General features: G+C 47.7%; 1 protein-coding gene across 2 annotated transcripts in view; it reads left to right on the top strand.

Moving 5' to 3' along the window:
- LOC115474785 (keratin, type I cytoskeletal 18-like) overlaps positions 1-19220 on the top strand; it is a 39911-nt gene extending 20691 nt beyond the window's left edge. The window contains exons 4-8 of one of the 2 annotated variants that reach the window (XM_030210440.1): positions 5831-5995; positions 6844-6969; positions 11442-11662; positions 13501-13529; positions 18941-19220. In XM_030210440.1, the coding sequence (XP_030066300.1) occupies positions 5831-5995; positions 6844-6969; positions 11442-11662; positions 13501-13529; positions 18941-19038 (639 nt within the window). In that variant the 3' untranslated portion in view covers positions 19039-19220. The remainder of the gene's footprint in view (positions 1-5830; positions 5996-6843; positions 6970-11441; positions 11663-13500; positions 13530-18940) is intronic. The other variant, XM_030210441.1, reaches the window with a different exon arrangement.
- Positions 19221-21265: the final 2045 nt, after the last annotated feature.

Genomic DNA, 21265 nt, shown 5'->3' with positions numbered 1-21265 from the left:
GATTTTCAGAAGGCGTTTGACAAAGTGCCGCACGAAAGACTCCTGAAGAAATTGCAGAGTCATGGAATCGGAGGTAGGGTATTATTATGGATTAAGAACTGGTTGAAAGATAGGAAGCAGAGAGTAGGATTGCGTGGCCAGTATTCTCAGTGGAGGAGGGTAGTTAGTGGGGTCCCGCAGGGGTCTGTGCTGGGTCCGTTGCTTTTTAATGTATTTATAAATGACCTAGAGATGGGAATAACTAGTGAGGTAATTAAATTCGCCGATGACACAAAATTATTCAGGGTCGTCAAGTCGCAGGAGGAATGTGAACGATTACAGGAGGACCTTGCGAGACTGGGAGAATGGGCGTGCAAGTGGCAGATGAAGTTCAATGTTGACAAGTGCAAAGTGATGCATGTGGGTAAGAGGAACCCGAATTATAGCTACGTCTTGCAAGGTTCCGCGTTAGGAGTTACGGATCAAGAAAGGGATCTGGGTGTCGTCGTCGATGATACGCTGAAACCTTCTGCTCAGTGTGCTGCTGCGGCTAGGAAAGCGAATAGAATGTTGGGTGTTATTAAGAAGGGTATGGAGTCCAGGTGTGCGGATGTTATAATGCCGTTGTATCGCTCCATGGTGCGACCGCACCTGGAGTATTGTGTTCAGTACTGGTCTCCGTATCTCAAAAAAGATATAGTAGAATTGGAAAAGGTACAGCGAAGGGCGACGAAAATGATAGTGGGGATGGGACGACTTTCCAATGAAGAGAGGCTGAGAAGGCTAGGGCTTTTCAGCTTGGAGAAGAGACGGCTGAGGGGAGATATGATAGAAGTGTATAAAATAATGAGTGGAATGGATCGGGTGGATGTGAAGCGACTGTTCACGCTATCCAAAAATACTAGGACTAGAGGGCATGAGTTGAAGCTACAGTGTGGTAAATTTAAAACGAATCGGAGAAAATTTTTCTTCACCCAACGTGTAATTAGACTCTGGAATTCATTGCCGGAGAACGTGGTACGGGCGGTTAGCTTGACGGAGTTTAAAAAGGGGTTAGATAGATTCCTAAAGGACAAGTCCATAGACCGCTATTAAATGGACTGGAAAAATTCCTCATTTTTAGGTATAACTTGTCTGGAATGTTTTTACGTTTGGGGAGCGTGCCAGGTGCCCTTGACCTGGATTGGCCACTGTCGGTGACAGGATGCTGGGCTAGATGGACCTTTGGTCTTTCCCAGTATGGCACTACTTATGTACTTATGTACTTATGACCAGACGGGATCCACCCCAGGATATTGAGGGAGCTCAGTGAGGTTCTGGCGGGTCCTCTTAAAGAGTTGTTTAATAAATCCTTGGAGACGGGAGAGGTTCCGTGGGATTGGAGAACAGCGGATGTGATCCCTCTTCACAAAAGTGGTGATAGGGAAGAAACTGGAAACTACAGGCTGGTTAGCCTCACTTCGGTTATTGGAAAAGTAATGGAAGTGATGCTGAAGGAAAGGATAGTGAATTTCCTGGAATCCATTAAATTGCAAGATTCGAGACAACATGGTTTTACCAAAGGTAGATCATGTCAAATGAATTGGATTGAATTCTTTAACTGGGCGACCAGAGAATTGGATTGAGGACATGCGCTAGATGTAATCTACTTGTATTTCAGCGAAGCCTTTGACACAGTTCTGCATAGGAGACTCTTGAATAAACTAGGACCCAAAGTGGTCAACTGGATTAGAAACACAGATGCTGGAGAGTGGTGGTCAATGGAATTCACTTGGAGCAAGGAAAGGTGAGGAGTGGAGTGCCTCGAGGATTGGTGCTGGGGCCGATTCTGTTCACTATATTTGTGAGTGTCATTGCCGAAGGGTTAGAAGGTAAAGTTTGCCTTTTTGCGGATGATACTAAGATTTGTAACAGAGTGGACACCCAGGAGGGAGTGGAAAACATGAAAAAGGACCTGCAGAAGCTAAAAGAATGGTCTAAGGTTTGGCAATTAAAATTCAATGCGAAGAAATGCAAAGCGATGCACTTAGGGAGTAAAAATCCACAGGAGACGTACTGTATGTGTTAGGCGGTGAGAGTCTGATATTTACAGACGGGGAGAGGGATCTTGGGGTGATAGTACCTGAGGACCTGAAGGCAACGAAACAGTGTGACAAGGCGGTGGCTGTATCTAGAAGGTTGCTAGGCTGTATGGAGAGAGGTGTGAACAGCAGAAGAAAGGGGGTGTTGATGCCCCTGTATAAGTCATTGGTGAGGCCCCACCTGGAGTATTGCATTCAGTTTTGGAGGTCGTATCTTGCTAAGGATGTAAAAAGAATTGAAGCAGTGCAAAGAAAAGCTACAAGAATGGTATGGGATTTGCGTTACAAGACGTATGAGGAGAGACTTGCGGACCTGAACATGTATACCCTGGAGGAAAGGAGAAACAGGGGTGATATGATAGAGACGTTCAATTATTTGAAAGGTATTATTCCGCAAACAAACCCTTTCCAGAGATGGGAAGGTGGTAGAACTAGAGGACATGAAATGAGATTGAAGGGGGGGGGGGGGGGGCAGACTCAAGAAAAATGTCAGGAAGTATTTTTTTCACGGAGAGAGTGGTGGATACTTAGAATGCCCCTCCCGCGGAAGGTGGTGGAGATGAAAACGGTAACGGAATTCAAACATGCATGGGATAAACATAAAGGAATCCTGTTCAGAAGGAAGGGATCCTCAGAAGCTTAGCAGAGTGGGTGGCAGAGCCGGTGGTGGGAGGCGGGGCTAGTGCTGGGCAGACTTCTACGGTCTGTGCCCTGAAAATGGCAGATACAAATCAAGGTCAGGTATACACATAACGTAGCACATATGAGTTTATCTTGTTGGGCAGACTGGATGGACCGTGCAGGTCTTTCTCTGCCATCATCTACTATGTTACTATCCAATTTATTTTCGAAAGAGATCGCCGGCCATCTTCCAACACAAATTGGGAGATGGCCGGCCATCTCCTGAACCCAGCCAAATCGGTATAATTGAAAGCCGATTTTGGCCAGCGCCAACTGCTTTCTGTTGTGGAGCTGGCGAAACTTCAAGGGGCCGTGTCGGCAGGGCACAGAAGGCAGGACGGGGGCATGGTTACGAGATAGCCGGCTTTGCCCGATAATGGAAAAAAGATGGCTGGCTCTGACGAGTATTTCGTCGGCTTCACTTGGCCCATTTATTTTTACGACCAAGCCTCAAAAAAGTGCCCCAATTGACCAGATGACCAACGGAGGGAATCGGGGATCACCTCCCCTTACTCCCCCAGTGGTCACCAACCCCCTCCCACCCCCCAAAAAATTATAAACAACTTTAACAACTTTTTTTTTCCAGCCTGTATGCCAGCCTCAAATGTCATACCCAGCTCCCTGACAGCAGTATGCAGGTACCTGGAGCAGTTTTTTGTGGGTGCAGTGTACTTCAGGCAGGTGGACCCAGGCCCATCCCCCCTACCTGTTACACTTGTGGTGGTAAATGGGAGCCTTCCGAACCCCCCCCCCCCCCAAAACCCACTGTATCCACATGTAGGTGTCCCCCTTCACCCCTTAAGTCTATGGTAGTGGTGTAGAGTTGTGGGGAGTGGATTTGGGGGGCTCAGCACCCAAGGTAAGGGAGCTATGCACCTGGGAGCTATTTTAAATTTTTGTTTTAATTTTTAGACGTGCCCCCTAGGGTGCCCGGTCGGTGTCCTGGCATGTGAGGGGGACCAGTGCACTACAAATGCTGGCTCCTTCCACGACCAAATACTTTGCATTTCGCCGGGTTTGAGATGGCCGGGCCCGGTTTCCATTATGGCCGAAAACCGAAGCTGACCATCTCTAAACCCGGTGATCTCAACATTTGACCTAAATGTTGAGATTTAGCCGGCACCAACCGTATTGTCGAAAAAAGATGGCCAGCCATCTTTTTCGAAAATACAGTTTGCTCTGCCCCTTTGCGGAGCCGGCCCCGAAGATGGCCGGCCATCTATTTGGCCAGCGCTGTTCGATTATGCCCCTCCACATTACTATATGTTACTAAATCCTAAATGGCACAGCTCCAGACTATATGGTACCATTAATAAACTTACCTCAAAGAAACACTAAATATGAGGCAAGAAACTATCTCGGACGACACCTCCCAAATTGCAAAAAAGTGAGCTACAAAACTGTCCACTCTGCAGACGTCACTTACCTAGAACTCCTTACCACGCAAAATGAAGGAAAAACTGAATTGCTAGGAGGCGAGATTAAAAAATGACTGAACTTAACAGGGACAATGATTAAAGACAGAGATATTCTGGCTAGGAAGCTGGAATATCTTGATAACCAAGGGAGGAGACATAATCTAAGATTTCTCAATTTTCCAAAATCACTATTGATTCCTGCAACTGAAATGTTAAAGTATTTTGGAGAAACCTTAGGAATTCCGACGGAGGGTTACCCACCCATTGCCAGAGCTCAATATATTACTGGTAGGACTCAGCCCTTGGGATCTCAATCTGGACTTAATCTTACGGAATTCCTGGAAAGTTCTTTGGAGGTGATAACTCAGCGAACAACCCTCCTAGTGACTTTTGCTCTCGAACCCGACACAAATAATATCTTCCGTTTATATTTTAGACATATGAATAAACAATTCTTGGGAGCCAAGATTCAAATATTTCCTGACTTGAATAAAGAAACACAAAAAAAGAAGGCGAGAATTCATGGTATTAAAACCAAGAATACTTGCACCAGGTGGAACTTATGTATTAAAATATCCTTGTAGATGTTTTGTATCTTTAGATGGAGTAAATTATGTATTTCTTGATCCCAAGAACATGCAAAAATATGCAATTTCTAAAGAAGAGGGTAACGGTGGTATTTCTCCCTGAATCAACACACAGAATAACATGCTGGTAATCTTAGCTAGTGAGCTTATCTGCTTTTCCTCTCTGGATTTAATAGGTAGATAGAATTTTCTTTGAAATTTATATTTCTTAGTATCTTGTCCCAATATTGCAGTCAATGTAAGAAGAATGCTAGTCTGATTGATCTCTGTATGGAGAGATTTTTCTTTTGTCTCTTAATATTTCTAATATCCTTTACATGTATAATGGATGTAAACTTGTACAATCATAAATACAATAATATAAAAAGAGGAGGATGACAAAGCCTGACCTGAAAAAGGAGCAATATAATCTTTCAAGCGGCCACGTGGCATAACTGGCAGAGAGGGCAGGAACTAGCGGGCACAGACTGCATGAGCCAGCATGTCTGCTCTGATGTCTGGTTTATTACCATAACCACTGCTGGCTCTGATTAAACCGTACAAACAGATGCCTTCGTGGACACTGCCAGAGTTGGGTTTAAGTGACTTTATTTGCAAAGGGTAAATGATATTGGGGAGGGGGGGGGGGAGGTGGTCTGATGGTAGATTTACCTGGTGAGTGGAGGAGCGGCCTAATTGTTAGTGCAGTGGGCTTTGACCCTGGCAACCTGGGTTCGATGCCCACTGCAGCTTCCTTTGTGACCTTGGGCAAGTCACTTAACCCTCCATTGACCCAGGTATCAAAACTTAAGATTGTGAGCCCTCTAGGGGACAGAGAAAGTACCTGCATATAATGTGTACAAGCGCTGCGTACGTCTAGTAGCACTATAGAAATGATTAGTGGTGGTGGACTCTGGTCCTGGGGAACTGAGTTCGATTCCCACTTCAGGCACACACAACTCCTTGTAACTCTGGGCAAGTCACTTAACCCTCCATTGCCCCATGTAAGCTGCATTGAGCCTGCCATGAGTGGGAAAGCGCGGGGTACAAATGTAACAAAAATAAAAAAAAAATGTATTAGTAACTCTTTCCCTGTTTTGCACAGGAAGTGGAAGCGCTCAGGGATATGATTGCCAATAACAACGTCAAGGTGGAGGTTGACGCCCCCAAGAAACGGGATCTCAATGACTCCGTCGCAGAGGTCCGGAGCCAGTATGAGAAAATGGCAGAACAGAACCGTGCTGATGCTGAAAACTGGTACAAGGACAAGGTGAGGGGGGAGTGGCTCCTGTCCTTTCTGCACCGTTGCTTACATTGACCCCGTGTATGGCAATTTACTCTGGACACTTCATAATTTTTATCAAGGAGAAGGAGGACTTCAGTCTATTCAGCATAGCATTAGTGTCAGCAAATCACATGAGCACCTCCTGGGTTTAAAAAAAAAAAAAGGTTTGGAAAAGTTCATAGTCTGCTATTGCTTGTCCCTAGAATCAGTAAGTAGGGAATCTTGTTCCTCTTTGGGGTTCTGCCAGGGACTTGTGACCTGGATTGGCCATGGTTGGAAGCAGGACATACTGGGCTAGAAGGACCATCGGTCTGTCCCAGTATGGCTATTCCTATATTCTTATGTTCTCCTGTCCATCAGAACAGTGGCGTTCCTTGCCTGGATGGCACCCGGGGTGGAGCGCCAATGCGCCCCCCCCCCCGGTGCAGCGCGCCCCCCCAATAAATTACACCTCCCCCCCACGGTGAAATGACACCCCCCCGGGTGCATGCCGCTGGGGGGGGGGGGGTGCCGTGGCGCGCGCCTGCTCCGAGTTCGCTAAACTTCTTTGCTCGTTCACTGCAGCTCCCTCTACCCCGGAACAGGAAGTAACCTGTTCCGGGGCAGAGGGAGCAGCAGCGAACGAGCAAAGAAGTTTAGCGAACTCGGAGCAGGCGCGCGCCGCGGACCACCCCCACCGCCCCCCCCCTGGTACGCCACCGCATCAGAAGCCTTTCCATTCCCCACCTTGGCATTATGACTGTAATGAATAAAAGACTGTGTCCTTACTGGGCATGTACATCATGTACCAGAGATGAAAGAGAGAAATGTTCCCTTTGGTTTGTGCCCCTCAGTTTGACAACATGACCCAAGAGGCAAACGTGAATACCCAGGCCCTGGAGCAGGCAAAAACCGAGATGACGGAGCTTCGTCGGCAGCTGCAGAACTTGGAGATTGAACGACAAACTCTTCAGAAAACGGTACGTCTTACCCCCGTTAGCATAGCTCAGAATCATACGAAGTACTTCTGACATTTCAGTTAACATGGAGGGGAGCATTTTATTGACGGAGCAATATTTTAACTCCTTGTTTGCTATGGTGAACATGTGTAAAATTGTTTCCAAGCAAGGAAGCCACAAAAGCTCCACTTGATGCTGTAATGGTGACGCTAGATGATAAAATGGTGGTGGCCTCCATATCACAAGAAACACAAAGTAGATCATTGTCGCTGCCTTCAACCCACTTGAGTAGCTCAAGTTGATGAGATCTAGAACCCTGTCTGGAAAAGCTGTTTTTTTTATATTTTCTTGTATATGTTATGGATGTTGTGTGTATCACAGTGATGATTTTCTGCGATACGTAAAGTAAAATTCTATAGATAAATTTAAAAAGCGGTTGCTGCATTTTATTGCGTCAGGTATCCCCTACCTCTAGTTAAACTAATGCCGAGGACTGTGGGGCAGGGGCCCATGGCAGGAAGCCTGTCGGGGTGAATGGTGTTATGGAAAAGTGGGGGAGGATTTTTTCCCCCAGTTCATGCTGGATATAAATGTCATACTGGAGGAGTGGCCTAGTGGTTAGGGTGGTGGACTTTGGTCCTGAGGAACTGAGTTCAATTCCCGGCACAGGCAGCTCCTTGTGACTCTGGGCAAGTCACTTAACCCTCCATTGCCCCAGGTACAAATAAGTACCTGTATACAATATGTAAGCTGTAAGCTGCTTTGAGCCTGCCATGAGTGGGAAAGCGTGGGGTACAAATGTAACAAAAATAAAATAGATACTATTGGAGATTCTACATGGAATGTTGCTATTCCACTAGCAACATTCCATTTAGAAGGCTGCGCAGGCTTCTGTTTCTGTGAGTCTGACATCCTGCACGTACGTGCAGGACGTCAGACTCACAGAAGCAGAAGCCTGCGCAGACAAATTGGTGATCTGCAAGGGCCAACTTCTACACAGAATGTTGCTAGTGGGACTCTGGGCAAGTCACTTAACCCTCCATTGCCCCATGTAAGCCGCATTGAGCCTGCCATGAGTGGGAAAGTGTGGGGTACAAATGTAACAAAAATAAAATAGATACTATTGGAGATTCTACATGGAATGTTGCTACAATTGGAGATTCTACATGGAATGTTGCTATTCCACTAGCAACATTCCATGTAGAAGGCTGCGCAGGCTTCTGTTTCTGTGAGTCTGACGTCCTGCACGGACTCACAGAAGCAGAAGCCTGCGCGGCCACATTGGTGATCTGCAAGGGCCGACTTCTACATGGAATGTTGCTAGTGGAATAGCAACATTCCTTGTAGAATCTCAAATAGTAGCAACAGTGGAGGAGTGGCCTAGTGGTTAGGGTGGTGGACTTTGGTCCTGAGGAACTGAGTTTGATTCCCGGCACAGGCAGCTCCTTGTGACTCTGGGCAAGTCACTTAACCCTCCATTGCCCGCCGCATTGAGCCTGCCATGAGTGGGAAAGCGCGGGGTACAAATGTAACAAAAAAAAAAAAAAATAATAGCACAAATTGTCCCATAGTTTGACATCAACTTTTTTTTTTTCTTTTAATGGAGAAAATCAATGTAGGACCTTCTGCAGTTACAGCATCTGGGGCAAGGGACTGTCTGCTGGTATCATTTTGTTATCTTTTTTTTTTTTTTTTTTTAAATTTATAGAAGTCTTTATTGAAGTATATGAGAGACGTTACAAACCCATCAACAAGAGCTAACAACGTGCCTTTGTAAAATAATGCACCACAAAAACTCTCAAATACATATAAGTAACTAACAAAGTGCTTCTAGATTTTGTAACAAGGGATTTTCTTCCAATATCCCCCCCCCCCCCCCAGATTCTAACACTTAACAGTGAGACGTAAAAGGTTCCCAAATGGCTTCCCACTTAGTCATAGTTTTCCTACCTGCAAATAGGTGGGAAAATGTGGGATACAAATGCAACAAATAAATAAAAATTACGCAAGGCGAAGCCTCTCCATTTCACACATGTACTACTACTACTACTACTATTTAGCATTTCTATAGCGCTACAAGGCATACACAGCGCTGCACAAACATAGAAGAAAGACAGTCCCTGCTCGAAGAGCTTACAATCTAATAGACAAAAAATAAAAAATAAGCAAATCAAATCAATTGATGTGAACGGGAAGGAAGAGAGGAGGGTAGGTGGAGGCGAGTGGTTACAAGTGGTTACGAGTCAAAAGCAATGTTAGAGGTGGGCTTTCAGTCTAGATTTAAAGGTGGCCAAGGATGGGGCAAGACGTAGGGGCTCAGGAAGTTTATTCCAGGCGTAGGGTGCAGCGAGACAGAAGGCGCGAAGTCTGGAGTTGGCAGTAGTGGAGAAGGGAACAGATAAGAAGGATTTATCCATGGAGCGGAGTGCACGGGAAGGGGTGTAGGGAAGGACGAGTGTGGAGAGATACTGGGGAGCAGCAGAGTGAATACATTTATAGGTTAGTAGAAGAAGTTTGAACAGGATGCGAAAACGGATAGGGAGCCAGTGAAGGGTCTTGAGGAGAGGGGTAGTATGAGTAAAGCGACCCTGGCGGAAGATGAGACGGGCAGCAGAGTTTTGAACCGACTGGAGAGGGGAGAGGTGACTAAGTGGGAGGCCAGCAAGAAGCAGATTGCAGTAGTCTAAACGAGAGGTGACAAGGGTGTGGATGAGGGTTTTGGTAGAGTGCTCGGAAAGAAAGGGGCGGATTTTACGGATGTAAAGAAAGAAACGACAACTTTCCATTTAATCAAAGAAGGGACCTGAGAAGTCTTCCAATGAGCAGCCAAGATAATCCTTGCAGCAGCCATAGCACGACGAACCAAAAGGGATTGTGATGTGGTAAGGCTATTTGAAATTTTAAAAATGGGATGTTTGCCAGTCATGGGGCCCCTTTTACAAAGGTGAACTAGTGTTTTTAGCGCATGCGAAAAATAAACAGACGCTAAGCATTAAAGATGCCTGTGTATTCCTAAGGGCGTCTCTAGTGTTTAGCACACAGTAATCATTAGCGTGTGTTAACAACGCTAGTGCGCCTTTGTGAAAGATCCCCTTAGGAAACCCTTATTCTAAGCGGACTATGATTTGTAAAAACAGTAAACCATAAAGAATTAACACATAAACCAACCATTTAGACAGAACCTACTGGAATCCATTTCAATCAAATAGTTGAGTAAATAAACATATATTAAACCTTTTCCAAAAACCCAACAAATTGGACTCATCTCTGTTCTGACTCTGGTAATCAACCCAGCTGCAGTACAAGAAGTAGCAGCTGCCAAGCTTTATTCTGAGAGCGAAGCTGTCCGATAGGATGATAAGGAGTAATCAGGGACCTCTAATATCCAAAAATAGATTTTTTGAAAGGGCATTGCAAAAGGCGTTTGCCTAGGTGATCATGTGTGTTGATCCATCTGTGTTACCCCTGTGCTGAGTCCTCAAGCTGCCTCTGGCAATGTAATCAAGAACCTACTCCACAGACCTGTGCAATGAGTAACTTAATGTCCAGTCCTATGTACATAACTTCTTAAGGGACTTTCATCTGAACCTCCCTCGTGTGCAAATTAAACAGTAGCCCCCCCCCCCCCTCTGATATTCAGCACTATTTAACCGGCTGCTGACCGGATCAATAGTGCTTAATCAGTTTTCTCCTGCTGAATATATCCCCAGTTAACGCCTAGCAGATAGCTGGTTATAGTGGGTGATAGAACTAGCTATCTGCCGATTTTTAAAATCAGATTAGTGGCCATACTCGGTCTTTTGCTGGTTTAAAGATAACCAGCTAAGTCTTAATATCGACTTATGGCCAAAAATAAACTGGATATTGAATGCCGGTCACTGAAAACAGCTCTGCGTGGACTGCTGGTATTAGCTGGTCTAACTCTCGCGGTTCGAAGATCAGCCGCTAAGCGTTTAGGGACAAGGAGTGGAGGAGTGGCCTAGTGGTTAGAGCACTGGTCTTGCAATCCAGAGGTGGCTGGTTCAAATCCCACCACTGCTCCTTGTGATCTTGGCCAAGTCAGTTAACCCTCCATTGCCTCAGGTACAAACTTAGATTGTGAGCCCTCCTGGGACAGAGAAATATCCAGAGTACCTGAATGTAGCTCACCTTGAGCTACTACTGAAAAAGGTGTGAGCAAAATCTAAATGAATAAATATTTGAGATTCTACATGGAACGTTGCTATTCCATTAACAACATTCCATGGAGAAGCCTGCCCTTGCAGATCAGCAATGCGGCCGCGCAGCCTTCTGTTTCTGTGAGTCTGACGTCCTGCACATATGCCACATTGCCTCAGGTACAAACTTAGATTGTGAGCCCTCCTGGGACAGAGAAATATCCAGTGTACCTGAATATAACTCACCTTGAGCTACTACTGAAAGAGGTGTGAGCAAAATCTAAAATAAAAAGGATGCTGAAATGTGACTCACCTTGTACTATCCATCCTCATTAGGTGGATTCTCTGGAGAACACATTGAGAGAGACGGAGGATCACTACGGGAATAATTTGGCTAATCTGAATCGCATCCTGAACAAGCTGCAGGAGGAGCTGGCTGCGTGCCGTGCCGACATCGAACGCCAGGTGCGGGACTACGAGGTTCTCCTGAACCTGAAGACCAAGCTGGAGGATGAAATCAACCACTACCACCGGCTTCTGGAGGGAGCGTCGGAAGGGTGAGCCATTGCTTTCCTTTACCTTTGGGAGGCTTGAGTTTTCTTCTGACTTGGGGATTCCTAGCGGTCAGCACACACTCTTAGTACCTACTTGGTGTCACTAATTTCGTTTCGAACCAGCTAACATTACTAAAGGCTGTGCAAACAATGTGGCTGCACAGGGTCTAAATATGGAAGGTTGCACTAATTACTCTCAGTCCCATGGTCATCTCGCTCTAGTGGTGATGGAGGTAACAGGGCACCCATAGGTGAATCACAGGGCTGCCGAGAGGGGGGGAGGGCAAAATTCCTGGGCCCAGACCTCCAAGGGGGGGGGGGCCTGGTGCCGGGGTCTCTCTCTCTTTCCTGTCAGGACCCGAGTGACAGGGTCACTGCCGGGCCCGGGGCACAATTGTCATCGCTGCTGCTGCTGCTGCCGCCTGCCTGAAGTACTTTGGCTGGCCCTGCCAGCTGCAGGCAGCGTGGCTCCTTTCTGTGCCCAGCATTTTTATTTTTTCTTACATTTGTACCCCGCGCTTTCCCACTCATGGCAGGCTCAATGCGGCAATGGAGGGTTAAGTGACTTGGCCAGAGTCCCACTAGCAACATTCCATGTAGAAGTCGGCCCTTGCAGATCACCAATGTGGCCGCGCAGGTTTCTGCTTCTGTGAGTCTGACGTCCTGCGCAGCCTTCTACATGGAATGTTGCTAGTGGAATAGCAACATTCCATGTAGAATCTCCAATGGTAGCAACATTCCATGTAGAATCTCCAATAGTATCTTTTATTTTTGTTTTGTACCCTGCGCTTTCCCACTCATGGCAGGCTCAATGCTGCTTACATGGGGCAATGGAGGGTTAAGTGACATGCCCAGAGTCACAAGGAGCTGCCTGTGCCTGAAGTGGGAATCGAACTCAGTTCCTCAGTACCCCAGGACCAAAGCCCACCACCCTAACCACTAAGCCACTCCTCCACTCCTGCCCCTGTGGCTGCTTTCCTCAGGTCACACATGCTCAGTCTCAAAACTGATCATGCGTGGCCTGAGGGCCCCAGCAGCTGCTAGGCAGGCAATGCAAGGGGGGCCCCACGCCGGAGTTTTCTCTCGCCTGCTCCTGTCGGGATGTGATCACCTGGGTCCCGTCAGGAGCAAGAGAGAGAGAAAACCCTGCGCCAGGCCCCCCCCGGAGGCCCGGGCCCAGGGAATTTTGTCCCCCTCTCTTGGTGGCTATGCCGAGTGATCGCGTCCTGACAGGAGCAGGAGAGAGAGAACTCCGGTGCTGTGGCTGGGGAGGACCCAGAGGAGCAAGTCAGTGCTGCTCTTCTGCCCAGCTGAGCAGCGGCTTTTCCTCTCAGGTCGCACGCTCAGTTTTGAAAGCGAGCATGCCCTGAGAAGCAACCGCAGGGGCAGGCAATTGGCAGAAGAGCAGTGCTGGAGGAAGACGCCTTGTGCTGGCGGGGCCTTAGGATCCCTGCTAGCCAACAAGGTATTTCGGCAGCGATCTGGGGGGAGCGGCATCCCTGCCCCAGTTCCGTCTCTCGGCAGCCCTGAATCACATAGGGCACAATGATGGCTCCGATTGTACAGGCTTCTTGGAAACTTCCCTGCTGCCTGGCTTGGCCCTCACTTTGACCACGTCGAGTACTATTTTGCATGCATCTGCATCTTGCATGGCTCATTTTTCCATATTATAGCTTTTGGGGTGGACACTATTGGTGGATTGAGCAACACTAAAGAATTGATCTGCACTGACGTAGCTGCTGTCGGCAAGCACATGTCCTTCAGAGGCAGAAAGTCAGGGTCGGGATGAAAATAAGGCTGCAGGAAAGACCCCAAAACACCTGCCCTGTTTTGTGTTTCAGAGTGGCGCCAAAGCCTCCAGCAGCAACAGGTAAGTGAAACTGCACGATCGTTAGCGGAGGGGAGACAGCGTAGATTAGTCAGCTGCAACCGTACAGCAGTGGTCCCCAAACTAAGGACCAGGGGCTGGATGTGGTCCTGACATCAAGGACCTATAACAAAAGCAGAGAAGGCTAGACCCATGTCTGATCTGGTCCCAGAGCAAGTTTTTTTTTTAATTGTCCTGCTTTCCATCCTGTCTCTCACTCCCCTTCTCCTGTAACATAGGCAGCCGAAACCCCTCGGGCCTAAGGGTATTCGTGATACTGAATAATAACAAGACACATGGTGTTTTCTTAATATGGCACAACTTGGCCGCAGCTTTATTTAAAATACAAACATCATAACCCTGGGTATACCCAAGCCAATCAACCTTCCGGCTTAGTAGCCAACCCAGTCCGCCATCATTAGCAAGAACTGACCAATCGTAAACAGAGCTCCCCGCCGTACAGCAAGGACGCTCAACAGTGGCGTTCCTAGGGGGCTGACACCCGGAGCAGATCGCCAATGCGCCCGGCCCCCCGGCAAAAGGACCCCCCCCCCGGTGCGCACCGCTGTGGGGGGGGGGGGGGGTGCGCCACGCGTGCCTGTCCTTCCTTCGTTCCACACTCCCTCTGCCCCGGAACAGGTAACCTGTTCCGGGGCAGAGGGAGCATGGAACGAAGGAAGGATAGGCACACACGGGGCCCCCCCCCCCCTAGGAACGCCACTGGCACTCAACCGTAAGCGCAGCTATCCCAGCTGCCTAGCTTACACCATCAGGCTTGGGTACCCCGCCAAAGCTGCGACAAAATATATACTTGTACATATCCACATTAAACCGGGAGGGGGGGCTGGGTGCATGCAGATGCCCAGACGCCAGAAGAGGATGTCCGGGCTCCGCCCTTGGGTTTTAAACCTCTTTTACTCCCTCCCTTCCCAGCGGGGTGCCTCTGAGGGGCAGGAACAAGCCCACCGTGCCCCACTCGCACCCTGCTGGCCTTGGGGCGCATGCCCGTCGGGGCACGGCGCCATGTTAGTGGTGGCTCCGTGCACCCAGTGGGGCCTTGCTTTTCATGGATTTCAGCCAGAGCCCTGGCAGCTGTCCAGCCAGTGCTGTCAGTCCTTCCCTCTGTGTCCCACTACTCAGATTCTCCCCCCCCCCCTCAGCAACAGTCTAAGGACTAAAGTGAGACATGACTGGGCTAGGAATAGCCAGTACCTCTTGAACCAGAGACTGTTATCCTGGCAAAAGTGCATTCCACCCAAGCGCCTTCAGTTCCTACAAGTGCAGCTAAGCCCCAGCTTGTACCTGTCAGGGGAGACGTTTCCTGCTCTTGATGATGCAAAGTGAGGTGTTTTGTTTGATTTCTTTGTCCAGGACTGCATGCCAAATGCTTTTAGCTCCTGGGGCTTCAGGGTTGTCATCTGTGTCTATATGAGCTGCACGATGTGTGTATGTGGGGGGGGGTGCATGCTGCTCTGAAACTGCAGTACCATGAGGATGGATGGGGGTGTGAAAGAAAGGTATAGACAGAAACCAAATGGGGGGAGGAGGAAAGGAGAGGGTAGAAGAGTGGATATAGAGGGGTTAAAAAAAAAAAAAAGCAGATAGCATGAGAAGAGAGTGTATACACAAATGCCATCATTTGTGAGATGAGAGGAAGCTGAAAGTAGGCTGTCTACCTAGCTCATGTCCCTGCCTCTTCCCTAGCATTTAAAATCACTGAAAAAGCCAGATTGTGCCCCTTTTTCCTTGGGAGACTCCACGCCAACCCTCTCCTTGATTAGGCCCTTCATCTGGAAGGTTTTGGGACCGCTGCTGTACCTGCTAGCACTCCCTCCCCCAACCAAACCACTACTCAGTCTCTCTGCTTCTCCAGGCTCATGTTCTGAACCGTCAATGTTTTAAGAATGAGGGATGAAATTACCATCTTATGTCTTTGGTTTTCCCTGTTGTTGGCTCACTGCTGTGTACAAAAATGGGGTGTTAAAACCTTAGAGCCGGCATATGCTGACCAGTAAGCCTTGTGGGGTCAGGTGTGGGTCCAGTCCTTTCATCCTGCAGCAAAGCTGGAGAAGCAAGAGGACTCATTCGAACAAGACTAGAAGCCAGGGGCGTATCTGCGTGGGGCCACAGGGGCCCTGGCCCCCCGCCAGCCGAGGTCTGACCTGAAGTCTTCATATTTCATCTTCCTCCAACTCCTCCGTGGCCATGCTGTAAGTAACGCTGCTGATGCGTTGAATCCAGTTCGGAGTCTGACGTCGCAGCACATTGTACGCGCTGCGACGTAAGACTCCGAACTGGATTCAACGAATCAGCAGCGTGCGTTACAGCATGGCCACGGAGGAGTCGGAGGAAGACGAAATATGAAGACTTCGGGTCGGACCTTGGCTGGCGGGGGTTGGGGCCCCCCGCCAGCAACAGTAAGCAGCAGGGGAGGGTGGGGAGGGAGGCAGGCAAAAATGTGCCCCCTCTCTCTGGCTCTGGCCCCCCCTACCGCCGGATTCCAGATACGCCCCTGCTAGAAGCTCAGATCTGTGCACCAAGTAACATGCTGAAGTGTTCATGCTTAAACCAGGCCTCAATGTCACAACTGATGCAAGGTCTCCTTGTCTGTTCAAAAACATTGCATAGGTTAAAAATTGCTAAATGAAATTTAAGGGGAAAGTTGGTTAATGGCACCAGTGGGCGTGGCTTCTCTTTGCAACAAGGTGCTCTGTCTACTGTTGGTGAAAGTTAATAGTAGTAAAAGCATCTGCATTTCAGCTTTTTGGGGGGGGGGGGGGGGGGGGGGGGTATACAATAAACTGCCCAAACAGCTTTTTAGCCACAGGGTTTTACATTGATGATGCAAACCTCAAAGGCAGTGGTTCCCAAACCTGGCCCTGGAGCTACCCCAGTTTTCAGGACACCCACAATGAATATTCACGAGATATTTGCATACACCTCTCTCAAATATTCTTTGTGGGTATCCTGAAAACCCGAGTGGCTGGGGTGGCTCCAGGCCCTTTTGAGAACCACTGCTATAAGTGAAGATTTACTTAGGTACTTTTTTCTGGAGCAGTAATCAAAGGAGGTGCTGGGCAGACTTATACGGTCTGTGCCAGAGCCGGTGGTGGGAGGCGGGACTGGTGGTTGGGAGGCGGGGATAGTGCTGGGCAGACTTATACGGTCTGTGCCAGAGCAGGTGGTGGGAGGCGGGGCTGGTGGTTGAGAGGCAGGAATAGTGCTGGGCAGACTTACACAGTCTGTGCCACAGCCGGAGGTGGGAGGCAGGGATAGTGCTGGGCGGACTTATACGGTCTGTGCCAGAGCCGGTGGTGGGAGGCGGGACTGGTGGTTGGGAGGCGGGGATAGTGCTGGGCAGACTTATACGGTCTGTGCCAGAGCAGGTGGTGGGAGGCGGGGCTGGTGGGAGGCGGGGTTGGTGGTTGGGAGGCAGGGATAGTGCTGGGCAGACTTTTACAGTCTGTGCACAGAAAAGGACAGATACAAATCAAGGTAAGGTATACACAAAAAGTAGCACATATGAGTTTATCTTGTTGGGCAGACTGGATGGACCGTGCAGGTCTTTTTCTGCCATCATCTACTATGTTATTATGTATACACCAGTTTGCTCTTCTGCTACTACTTTTTGTGGAAAAAGTGTCTTGAAACTCCAGACAATACATCTACTGTTGCCTTCCTAATCTTGCCTCCAGGACCAGCTCCACAAATTGTGCATGTAGACTACACAATCTTTATCACAAAAATGGTGTCTGAACATTTCCATTATATATATATATTTTTTTTTTGTTACATTTGTACCCCACGCTTTCCCACGCATGGCAGGCTCAATGCGGCTTACATATTGTATACAGGTACTTATTTGTACCTGGGGCAATGGAGGGTTAAGTGACTAGCTTTGAAAATCACCCTTCCAGATATCATCCACAAATTGGAGACAACACGAGTTCAGTCTGAGAATGATAATTTTAGTGAAATTTAACACTCGGAGACTGTTCCAGGAACATAATGGGGGGGGGAGACGACGCCACTTTTTTAAAAGATTGATTTAGGACACTTTTGAAGGAATTCACCTTTTCTTATTAGAAATTCAGTCCAGTAGGAAGGTAACTTTCAGGCCACAGGGTCTACAAGGGAATAATATTAAAAAATTCCCTGTAGTTTCATTTTAATGATCAGCTCTCCTGTATACATTGCAAACTAAGTAGAATGGGGCTTTCAGAATAAAATGCCTTGGCTGCCTCTAGCAGTAAGGAATGGGCACGGGTGGGGGGACCCCAGAATTCAGAGCCAGCACCCTACTTTATCTGGCAGTGCAGAAATGAACATAGGTAAATGAGTAACTGTCCTGGTGCTGGGAAAAGACAGGATTTGAATTCCCTTTTAGCAATCAAGCTCTGCCTGAGCAAATTCAGCAAGCGTTAAGGAGGCCAGTTGCAGCTTCTCCTGCTTGAACTGTTGGGCAAAACGGCAGACACTGAGGTGCTAAGCATTTTAATGTTCTTAAACAACATTTTTTATTTCTGATGTGATAAACTAATTGTATGCAAATTGCCATTAAAAAAGTGTGCGCCCGAGAGAATCTGCATCCACTCTTACAATAATCTGCAGTAGTAACTCTCCCTTCCTGTTGGAGCGTGAGGTGAAGGGGTCAGCTCACGCTTTGACTAGAAGAGAGTTATTAACAAAAAGGGCAGCTGGACTCCCTGCTCTCGCCCTTTTCCTCCAGGGCTTGCAGAGTCCAGGTACCTAGCCCAAGGAGGCTGTGGCTGAGACCCCCCCCCCCCCCCACCCCAAAAAAAAAAAAAAAGTTATATTTACCTGGCCCTGGGCATTATACAGTTGTCTCTCTCTCTCCAGCTCTAGTGTACATTATTTATCTGGATTTTTCAGTAGTAGCTTCAGATACAGTGGAGATTTTGCTGTCCCTGGAGGGCTCACAATCTGTTTGTACCTGAGGCAATGGAGAGTTAAGCCCAAGATCACAAGGTGCAGCTTTGGGATTTGAACTGGGCACCTCTTGATGTCAAGCCAGGTACTCCCACTGGGTCCATCCTCTGGAGGTCAAGTCTGCCAACGGTATACCAACTGCCATCCTTTTCCTGCAGATTTTTCCACGCTAAAACCCTTACTGCACTAAAGGACACCACATCTTATAAGATTGGGGTTGAAGCTGTTGCATAGCAGGCTGTGACATTTCTGCACCCGAGTTTTCCAGACTCCACTGGGCCCTTTCTGTGTTACCTCTGATATATAGAATTGCAATGTGCCTGAGGTAGAACAGAAAATGTAACTGCTGGTTTAGCCACTGGTCCCCCCCCCCCCCCCCCCCCCCCTTACTAACAGTAGTTACTAAGCTTATCTAGCTTCATATCACTAACCTACGGCCTAATACTATAACCCATCTTTTGCAGGACCAGGCAGACAGACGGTTAAGAAAGTGACAGTAACCACTCAGGAGATCGTGAATGGCCAAGTCGTGACGTCAAAGTCCCAGGCCGTGATTGAATGAAGGGACTGCAAAAGCCGACGCCCTGGACCCACAGCATCGCTGTATCTTCCCTGCAAACCAATCTTAAAACCACACGTGTGTCTGTGTGATTTTTTTTTTAATGACAGACTCGCCACTGATTTTTCAATGATTAGCACTGCCCATAGCTCTTTGTTTTTGCAAAATAAAAGTCTGAAATGTAATGTCTGGTTTGTTTGTTTTTTTTTCCCCGTTAGAACTATAGGACTGGTTTGAAATTGGCCCCCTTGATATAAAGTCCATGTGTATCTTTTACCCAGTTTCTAAGGAAAAGGAAAGAATGTGAGAGTTTTCCATTAGAAACTTACTGCGTGGCCACAGTACATATGGGCATTTGCCCCGTTTTCCTGCAAGTAGAACCATCTGTGTAGGTCTCATCCCCAGTGCCACACTTTCACCTACCGCAGCTGAAAGCATGTATGCTGTTCCATACTGAGGGACTGCTACCCCCCCCCCCCCCCCCCCCCCACACACACACAAAAAAAAATCCATCAGTGTCCACAACCTTGGGAACTCACTTTTCACCCCCATGCTTGCAACACTCTTTAGGGACAGATACCATACTGTGATTCACCTCCATCCGCAAGTACTCTGTGTAAGCATACAGTCATTGTCCTGCTCAACCGAGAATCTTTGTAATACACAGTTCCTACAAAATGTGAGAAAAGCCACAAACACAACCCTTAAAGGCGCAGGGCTGAACATAATTCTACACCCCCTTACCACAGGGCCAGCCAGTGTGCACTACAAGCCTGTGATCCTAAGTGAGTCTTATTCAGCATTCTCCATTCGTCTGCCCTGACAAGGCTTTTCAAGTTGGTGCACTTTTAACTCAATGGCTGTACCTTTAACTGGGAGAACTTCCACAGGGGATCAAACGGTGCCCCTTGGATATCACGTGCTCCTGGTGCTGGAACAGACAGAAAAATGCCGATAGGGTGAGGGGGAATTACTGAAAATGAGTTTTGCCTCATCCCAACCGTTCTGATTGACAGGTCCTTTAGGCAAATGCATTTTTTTAAACTTGGGAATGGATACAGCACCTTGAAGGCTTGATAAATTGAGGTTTTCATGGGAGTGGCTCCCTTTGACATCTCCTCTTAGAGGTCTGGGAACCTGCCTTCAGACAAAGCAAAGTTTTATTTTGGATTTTCTTTAATGCCTAGTCCCGGGGTGAGCAACCATGGTCCTCGAGCCCAACCCAGTCGGGTTTTCAAGATTTCCACAATGAAAGCAGTACTTGCAAATCAATTTCAAGCATATTCATTGTGCAAATCTTGAATACCTGACTGGGTTGTGGCCCTCGAGGACCATGGTTACCCACCTGTAGTCTAGAGCAATGGTTCCCAAAACCTGGTCCTGGAGGCTCCCCAGCCAGTCAGGTTTTCAGGATATCCACAATGAATATTAGTGAGATTTACATGCACTGCCGCCACAGTATGCAATTTCTCTTGTGAATATTCACTGTGGATATCCTGAAAACCTACTACTACTACTTAACATTTCTAGAGCGCTACTAGGGTTACGCAGCGCTGTACACTTGAACATGAAGAGACAGTCCCTGCTCGACAGAGCTTACAATTTAATTAGGACAGACAAACAGGACAAATAAGAGATAAAGACAAAGAGTAGCAAGATTCCGGAATCCCAAAGAATAACAAGATTCTGTGCAGAATTCTAAAGAGTAGAAAGAGAAGAAGCTTGAACTGTATGCGGTACCTGATCGGAAGCCAGTGAAGTGACTTGAGGAGAGGGGTGATGTGAGTGTATCGGTCCAGCCAGAAGATAAGACGGGCAGCAGAGTTCTGAACGGACTGAAGGGGGGATAGATGGCTAAGTGGGAGGCCAGTGAGGAGTAGGTTGCAGTAGTCAAGGCGAGAGGTAATGAGAGAGTGGATGAGAGTTCGGGTGGTGTGCTCAGAGAGGAAAGGGCGGATTTTTGCATTTTGGATCAATAGGGGGTAGGGGTAGAAAGGAAAGCTTTACATTTTACCAATTTTTTGCCTCAACTCTACAACGCATCTATATATACATTGCAATGAATATTTTATTTCTTATTTCCTTGTCCCTTATTGTACCCATTTACCCCTACCTTACCTGACCCTTTTTCTAATTGTATTTGTTTAAAACCTACCGTACTTGGCGCCCACTATTACGGTATTTTGTAAGCCACATTGAGCCTGCTAATATGTGGGAAAATGCGGGATAC

This window comes from Microcaecilia unicolor, chromosome 7 (genome assembly GCF_901765095.1).
Source record: "Microcaecilia unicolor chromosome 7, aMicUni1.1, whole genome shotgun sequence".
NCBI classification, from domain to species: domain Eukaryota; kingdom Metazoa; phylum Chordata; class Amphibia; order Gymnophiona; family Siphonopidae; genus Microcaecilia; species Microcaecilia unicolor.
This window is presented reverse-complemented; position numbering and strand designations above follow the sequence as displayed.